This window comes from Gavialis gangeticus, unplaced genomic scaffold, assembly GCF_001723915.1.
Source record: "Gavialis gangeticus isolate Ggan-Ray unplaced genomic scaffold, GavGan_comp1, whole genome shotgun sequence".
Taxonomy (NCBI): domain Eukaryota; kingdom Metazoa; phylum Chordata; order Crocodylia; family Gavialidae; genus Gavialis; species Gavialis gangeticus.
This window is the reverse complement of record NW_017729022.1, coordinates 62,242,743-62,251,135: the sequence shown is the minus strand read 5'-3', so window position 1 is coordinate 62,251,135 and position 8,393 is coordinate 62,242,743. Positions and strand designations below refer to the sequence as shown.

At 45.3% G+C, this 8,393-nt stretch overlaps 1 protein-coding gene across 2 annotated transcripts in view; it reads right to left on the bottom strand.

Annotated features, from left to right (window-relative positions):
- Nucleotides 1–5,792: 5,792 nt before the first annotated feature.
- The window catches only part of RPL3 (ribosomal protein L3), a 13,969-nt gene continuing 11,368 nt past the window's right edge, over nucleotides 5,793–8,393 (bottom strand). The window contains exons 8-10 of one of the 2 annotated variants that reach the window (XM_019515171.1): nucleotides 7,681–7,776; nucleotides 6,979–7,098; nucleotides 5,793–6,013 (exon numbers count right to left, since the gene is read on the bottom strand). In XM_019515171.1, the coding sequence (XP_019370716.1) occupies nucleotides 5,969–6,013; nucleotides 6,979–7,098; nucleotides 7,681–7,776 (261 nt within the window). In that variant the 3' untranslated portion in view covers nucleotides 5,793–5,968. The remainder of the gene's footprint in view (nucleotides 6,014–6,978; nucleotides 7,099–7,680; nucleotides 7,777–8,393) is intronic. The other variant, XM_019515170.1, reaches the window with a different exon arrangement.

The following is an 8,393-nucleotide window of genomic DNA, read 5'->3' as shown; positions in this document are numbered from 1 at the left end:
CTCAGGTCCCTTCCGACCCTGGAAACTATGAAACTATGAATGCAGGGTCCACAGTGAGCATTGTCTTGCCAGGAGAACTCCAAGGTATACATATATGTGTTGTTGCTTCCTGTGGGGAATTGTACCTTTGTAGGGTGCAGGAGTGGAGTAGCAAGGCAGGCTTGCAACTCAGTTGCCATGAAGGTGTGCATGTAGTTTCCAAAATCTGTCCCTATTTGGCTCCAGCCAGTTGCTATCAGCCTGTGCATGAATTTAGTAAGTGCGGCTGACTGTCTGAACCAAACGGCAATCTTAGCCGGTGGTGAAGCTGCCCTACAAGCCAAATCATCAGACAGGCCAGCTAAAGAGAGTGATATTGCATTCTCCTCCCTACTGGTGGCCCCCGTCCAGTTCACAACACATGCTGCTGAGTCAGTAAATTTGGGGGGCCAGTTCCCAGCGTGGGGGTGTTCCAGCCACTTCAACCATGTGACCAAAAGGGATGCAGGAACTGGGGGAAGTCCTGCATTCTTTCTCCCCATCTCAATCACTTCAGCTCATCCAAAAGTGTTTGCTCTTCACACAAGGCAGTGTTTGAAGCTACCATTTTTTTCTGGACTGGGATCACACCAAACCCAATGTTTAGGGCTTCCCCCATGTTTAACATGGAGCACCTGAATTAGTGCATCAAAAACACCAGTACCTGAGAAAAATGCTCTTGGAGGAGGACAGGGGCGGAAGAAGAACGTCAGGTTTTCTGTGCTCCAACCAAACGGTCACAAGGGACACTGCAGCCTGTCCTCCACTCAATACCTGCCAACTGACCACACACCATGGGGAATGATCATGCCTTCCAGGGCGATCTTCCAAGAAACTCCTGGGATAACTGGTGCCATCTCAGTGCAAATCAGATTCCTTGTCCTAGCTATATCCCACAAAGATATCACCACAGCTGGGCAAATGCTTTTCACAAGGACAGGACCAGATCAAGCACCATTTGCCACACAGTCCTTTGGTATATAGCCTCCATGTATACACATCTTCTCTCAAGTGCCTCACAGGATGTGCAGGAATTGCTATGCAGGATCACAGCAGTGGTTCTCCTAATCCAGGATTCTCTTTCCAGTAGGGATCAGTAGGGACCAGGCAAAGTATAAAGCTGCCATTAAGGATACTTAGTTACGCATAAGGGCAGGAGTTGTAGAATAGCAGTTACATCACATTAGTAGATTGCTAATGGCTTGAGGTGTGTGAGCTGATTAGCCCTTAGACATTTTTACCCTCACGCAGCAGGTAATGTTTTAATTCTGTTTTTAATGCCTACTAAGTGACTTGTCTCCGTTTAAGGGGAAAAGAAAATTAGAATTATGAATTAAAAGGAAACAGAGGTAAGCTAAAGAAAGCAGAAATGACTCCACAGAAGGGAGTTTCCCCAACAGCGCAACTGAAAGTGCCACTCAAATGAGGAGAACAGAGGAATGGCGGAAATAGAGACCGGGTCAGAACAGGCTAAGGGAATCAGTTATGAGGCAAACATAGAGAGCAAGAGCAGGAGGATGGGGGCTCTCCTGAGAACATGAGAAAAAACTGGAGGGGGACAGAAGGACCATTGGGAAAGAAGAAGGAAGATCTTATGATGAAGGCACAGGTGCAGGGACTTGGGCCTGGATTCAAGGGCAGAAACTGTCTCTTACAACATTCGCTCAGCAATGCAATATGTGCGTTCAGCAGTGCAATATGGCCCAGATCCCCACTGCCTCTGGGTGCTGCTGCGATATTGGTCACAATGGGACTGAGGAGCAGCAGTTTCAAACGTGCCCAAACCAAGCTACCAAACGGGACATGTCAAAATACACACTTGGCCTTAAACCAACACAAAAGCACAGCCACATGTTGCATGAACCCAGTCGCATCCCCTGTGGGCATATTAATAAACTCCTCTTCCATGTTCAGCATATTTGCATCCCTCCTCCTGTCACGCTGATCAAAGGCAGAGGCCTGGGTGAACTGCAAGAGTCTCACCTGGGCCACTTGTGTAACTAATTGTGGGAGCAAAGCCCTCAGACCTGAGTCCCCTGAGGCAGCCTCAAATGCTTTTAAAGTCTTCACTAAAAATCTGCAGCTGCTTTTTGTTTCATCTCTAAGGAGGGAAGGAGCTAAGGCTCCTAGGACAGATGTGTCTCAGCAAGACTAACAAATGCACTAGCATCCTTAGAGAGGCCCAGGGATGGTAGTGCATTGTGACTTTGCTGTGCTAATGCACTGGAAGCCTGGGACCGGGGACTGTGGATACCACCAATCTGAAAAGGTGGGAGGCATGAAGCCCAAGGTCTGGATTGCCACAGCACTTTGCAGAGAGAGAGGCCATGCCCAGTGATTAGAGGAAAAGGCTGGGTGCTAGGAGCCCAGGGATCTCTTCTTGACTGCACGGGACCTTTTGCAAGTCCTGTAGCCCAGCCATGTCTCGGAGTCTTCCTGCTGCATAACTGGAGAAAACATCCACCTGTTCCCAGGGAAAGGAGGTTCATTAGATTAATGTTTGTGAGGCACTTAAGAGGGCTTGAGAAGGGCAAAGAGCTCATTTCCTTAAGGGACTTGCATAACAGAGCAAGTTTAACAAAAGAGAGTAGCAAACTACAGTGAAAAACCAATCTGACTCCTGTCCTGCTTCCCAGCTCTCACAGCTTTAGGGCTTAGAAACCATTTGTTTACTTCTCCAGTCTGAGTCTGCTGAGAAGCCCTGATCTGTGACCCCCATTGACTGGTGCTTGTTGCTATGGGCACCGAGTCCAAATCACAGGATGCAGACACTATAGCAGAATCAGGAAAGGCTTGCGGGGGGATGTCTGCTAGACAAACCCATGCACTGACAGCAAAGGGACAGTGATGACAGGACTGCTAGCCCAGTTCCTTCTCAGAACTCATCAAAGCTTTCCCAGGCTGTGCAGATTACGCTGCATTTCCATAGTGCTGCCTATGTGAGGATCCCAAAGAGGTTTATATTGAAGACCGCTGTCTCAGAAAGGCAGGGAAGTGTGACCCCGTTCCATACCTCTCAGCTTGCAGCAAATCCAGACATTGAAAAAGAGTCATGTCTTCACACTGAACATCCAAGGACCACCCCCCTGCTCCCCCAGCCCTAGCACTGAATTCCTCCGTAACAAAAATGGCATCACAACATTATGCATGATTATTCAGCTCCAGAGCAAAGAGCACCCTCTTGTGATGCATCTGTCCACTACAATTCTGGCCTGAAAATGCACCTGGAGTTGCCTATTTAAAAGGCACCTGCAGCAAGCAAGCCTTTTGCCTCTCAGATGAAGATTTATAGATGCCTGGAACATTTGTTTTAATCAACTGTAGAAAGAAGAATTTGATGCCAGCCCTAGCCTGTTGGCTCTGCTGGAGTAGCTCTGAGGTGTCACATGCTTGAAGCAGCTTCTCTCATTTTGGATGCACGGGAGGTGCTAAATGTTAACAAAAACATTCCCTTCTCAAAATTTTGTTGTAGCCATAACGAACCAGGATATATGCCAGCAGGGGCTGTTAGTGTTATCTTTTATCAAACCAACTACATAGTTCTGAAGAACTGCCCTGACGGGCACTTTGTTCTTAAAAGTTTGTCCCACAGCTCTCCAAACTATACAACCGGTCTAATTTAAAGTATCACTAAAAATCCCTTGCTTATCAAAACGGGCTTTTTTGTCAATTAAATTAAATTGATGCTAAAAATCTGATGGAAGAATCCCTTCCCAGACATCTGCTCAACTGTCCACTGGGCTCAAATTCACTAATTTTTCCAGTCACGAGGGCTGAGTTTCCCGTATTAAACAGAATATTGCAAAAAATATCTTGCAGCTCTTTGAAGGCAGGAAAAAAAATGCCCTCAGTTCCCTTTGGCTGGTCCCCTTGAATCTCTTCCGTCTCCCCATTTCAAAAGGGCTAATTGAGATACCAGAAGTCAACAGACATCCTACCCTTGCCCAAGCTCTGCTTTCATTTGTTGCTGACTTTGGGTACAAAGAAAGTGTTGCAGGACCAATTCTTCTTGATCTGCAACCAGGGAGGGACATTTTTCTTCTCAACCTGCAACTGTGATGAGCTTGCAGCCTGAGGTACAACTTCAAAGACCCTGCACTCTAGGGCTATACAGGCACCTAATTGCCTCTGCTACTCTCCTGGTTAGTGCCATCAGAGCTCCTGTAAATGCATTGCTGAGTTCAGGTCCAGTATGCACTCAGGACTTCAACAGGTTATGAACTACTGCAAGACCGTTTCAGGCTGGACATAAAGAATTTCTTTACTGTCCGAGCCCCCAAGGTCTGCCATCAGAGGTGGTTCAAGCACCTACACTGAACACCTTCAAAAGTAGATTGGATGCTTATCTTGCTGGGATCCTATGACCCCAGCAGACTTCCTGCCCTTCAGGCTGGGGGCTGGACTTGATCTTCTGAGGTCCCTTCCAGCCCTCATGTCTATGAAATCTAGGTAGCAAATGTGTGAGCCTTGGAGGGCCTTGCATTTGAAAGCCTAATGATCCCAACTATGCAGCTGTCCAGTAGAAGATATCACCCTAAGAAATCCTTGCCCATCTCAAAGTATCAACTATCAGCAGGGTATAGAAATCAAACTAATGCCAAATAAACCAGGGACAGCCAACCTGCAGCACAGCAGCAGCTTGGAGAAGGGGCAGGTAAGCACAGTGGCAAAGTCAGAGACAGAAAGCAGGGTAGATCATACAGGGAGCAGAAAGCAGAGCAGGCAGGGAAGAGGATCAGTAGCACTCCAGCAGGGCACAGGGCTTAAAGTGTGGCACACCTCCTAAAGGCAAACCCCCACTGGCTTAAACAGCCACTCTGCTCTGGCAAAGACCCACACAAGTGGATTATCCAAAAACGTGCTATTCTCTTACCCATTTGTCAGGCAATCAGACTAACGTGGAAATGTCACAACCTCCTACCCCAGCTATTTTAGTTGCATTAGATTTTGAACAAGCTGCAGGGATAAACTTTTAAACAAGGACATAGACTCAGAATTAAACTGATGTCACAGATAGAAAATGTCATATCAACTGCTTTACTCTGCTTCTCTTCTGTTGACAACTGATAGCATACCCAACACCTCAGAACACAACGTGCAGGACAGTTCTCCTTGTTCCCAGCTGAGCGCTAGTGACATCAGCTGTTACCACAGAAACTCAACTCTGATCTAGGAAGGTATAAAAAAAGCATTTTCAAGTTACCATATTTTGTTGCAATGCTATTTGACTTGTAAGCTCCATTATCCAAGGATTGTCTTTGGGGATTGAAGTCATAATTCAAGGAAGCTTCTTGGTAGAGTACTAAGAAGTTACAGAGGTCAGTGTCATCAAACCATCTTCAGCCCCTCTATTTCTCACATTGGGGAAAAGGTGTTAGGTAAGCCTGCTCTGCCTCTGTGCCTAACACCCATTACTGATAGACTATATACACTTCTGTTATCAAGGTACTAAGTTCCCCAAAGATGTTAACAAGGCAGAAGAGATCTGTCTGTTTTTATACTGCAGTGCCTGCAAGCATATCCTTTAACTATGGGGGGGAAGAGACAGAGACAGTAGAGTGCCAAGGAAAATTGCCTCTGTACACCCAGAGGTGGCCCATCCAAGGCAGGGAAGTCTTGAGGGTCAAGTTTCCACTGTCATTGCACACAAAGAGCACTTTCTATAGGGGGCAAAAGAAAGAAGGGTTTCTTTGGCTGTATCTTTTACTTGACCAAGCAACACAACTGGGAAGCGATTAGATGAGCTTTCTGGCTTTGAGGCAACAGGACATATCGTCAGTGTAAACTTGTTTTAATGAAGAACGCCCAACAGCGTATTTCACCCAGCCATTTATAAACAAAAAAAGTAGAGAGGATTGGGGTTTTTTTTTTTTTGTTTTTTTTTTAATTATTGGCTTTATTGGTCTGGAAAGTACACAGGCCACAGAGCAGGGCAAGGCCCTTCCAGGTATTAGGCTGTCTCCTCTTTAGCAATCCGATCTTTTTTAAGTGGTCCCTGAAAAAAAAAACAAACACAACATAAAAAGTGATACAAGCAATTACAGGGCAGATCTAACTAGCAGATTTAGCCTCCTCCCTCACCAATGGAGCAATACCACCTCCAAGAACAGTTTACTAAGAGACTATGATTTTCTTTTGTTTTGAAGGAAGATAATACTCAAGCCTCTCAGATGCAACTCTGCTTTAAAAACACATGGTTGGGATTTGACAAAAACAACAAAAACAACCCCACACACAACTGGCAAGAAATAAGAATGATGGCTGACAAACCTATGATGTCATGTGGTAGAATAGTACATTAGCAATTAAATATTTGAAGTCTGGTGCCACCTAGTGAAAGACCTAAACACATTATGATCAAGTACTAATCAGTTACTAAGCTGCTCCCCATGAGGAAAAAGCTAAGTGTAAAAGGATAGAAATAAGAAATAGAATTCTTCTGCACATTAGCAGAGCATTCAGGAGGGGACCAGAGACCTAACACTTCTCACCACCAAGGAACTTGATTTTTCAGTACCCTGGGAGATGATGTTCTCAGAAGGAAGGCAGCATGGAGTGTTTCCTCATGGATGTCAGACACTATGTACAGGGCTTGTTCCATGGCCTCATCAATGAACAGTCCACACTAGGCAGGGGGAGCATTCCCTAAGCCTCACCAACTATAGGCAGTACGGACCATCTACTTGAAATGAGTGCACAAGCTGCATGCTGCTCTTTAACCCTTTGGAACCTCTTGGGAGACTGGTTCATCCTGTCACTGTTCATTTCATAAGACCCTTCAGAAGAAACCCAAGCACTGTGATGTACGGGTACACATGCAATTGGCAGGTAATAGATGTAATGCATAACTGTGGTTTTTGTCATCGAGCATACAATATTCTAAGCAAGATTCTACACCAGACAGCAAACACAAGGGATGCAACAGAGAACAAGGCTGGCCTGTGATCACTTTGTCCTTACCATGAAGGCCTTCTTCTCCTCAGCAGTCTGGAAGCGGCCATGACCAAATTTGGAAGTTGTGTCAATAAACTTCAAGTCAATCTTCTCCAGGGCCCGACGTTTGGTCTGCACAAGTAGGGACTGTGGGAAAGATGCAAGATTAGAGAAATGTGGCAGCCCAGTCATGAAGTCTGAAACCACAACATGCAAGCCCCCATGTATTATGCGCCTATGATTTCTCTCAACTAATAATTTTCCACAGAAATCAGATACCTCCCTAAACTATTACAAAAGAACCTTGCCTCTTGGCTGCTATTCAGTTTGATAACTGGGTGGCATTTAATTGATATGCTCCTGCCACCCTGGTTGAATATCATTCAGCAAGAGGCAAAACAAAATTACTATCAAGTAATTTCATAGGTTACAAGAGTTTCCAAACTTAATGAGGTTCTTCATAAGCAGCCAACTAACCAGCCAGCTCATCCCATCCCCAGAGCCAAGTGCTCCATAAGGGGCACAATTCCTCAGGCCAGTGATCTGTAGAGGAACAGTTTTAGGTAGTTGGTGTGCCCATTTTAGGCTGCAAATAGTCTTCAGGCTTTCTTCAGCTGGTTATGCACTCAAACAAGAAAAGGTTACTCTGGTTCCCTGCTCTATCCACAAACTACAAGATTTTGACTTGCTCCTGCTAGAGGGCTCTTCACAGTCTGTATCACTGCTCACCTTACGCAGGGTTAGGACCCTCTTCTTGGTCCCAACAACACAGCCTTTCAGCATGATGAAGTCATTGGTCACTTCTCCATAGTGGACAAAACCTCCCTAAAAAAAAAAAGAAAAAAGGTCTGTCAGCACAATGTAATGCAGCAAACTGAACTAAAGGGCACCCCTAATATTGGTCTAGGTTGACTCTTGTTGGCTATCTTTTTCCAGCATCCAATGTCCAAGACAGGTGTCCCCACACATACACCCCGCCCCCTCTCATAAGGGACAGCCTCATGGTAAGCATGAGTTCCTGGAACTGACATCTCTAAACAAAAACATGTTCAAACAAAAAAAAAAGTCTATAGGAAGCACATGCTCTGGCCAATCCACCCATCCAACTTTGTTACAGTCTCACAATCTATGCCCTACCTGAAACCTCATTTCCCAAAATGAAATTCCCAAGCTGTAAGACAGATTCCTTTTATTGCACCCAAGAATTAAAACAACCAATAATCACCAACTCTGCCCCCTACCCCTCAAAAAACACAACCCAGGAAGACAGGCCTTGAGAGGTCTTCAGTCAAAAATCCAGGGCTACAGATGGCATGCAATACTGCATGCATCAATAACATTATTTATTGAAGTACCTAAGCTGTTCCATTAAAAAAAATGCCCATCTAACCAATCACTTAAGCTGCATTTAGCTTATAAGACCACACTGTATTGTGTCCACA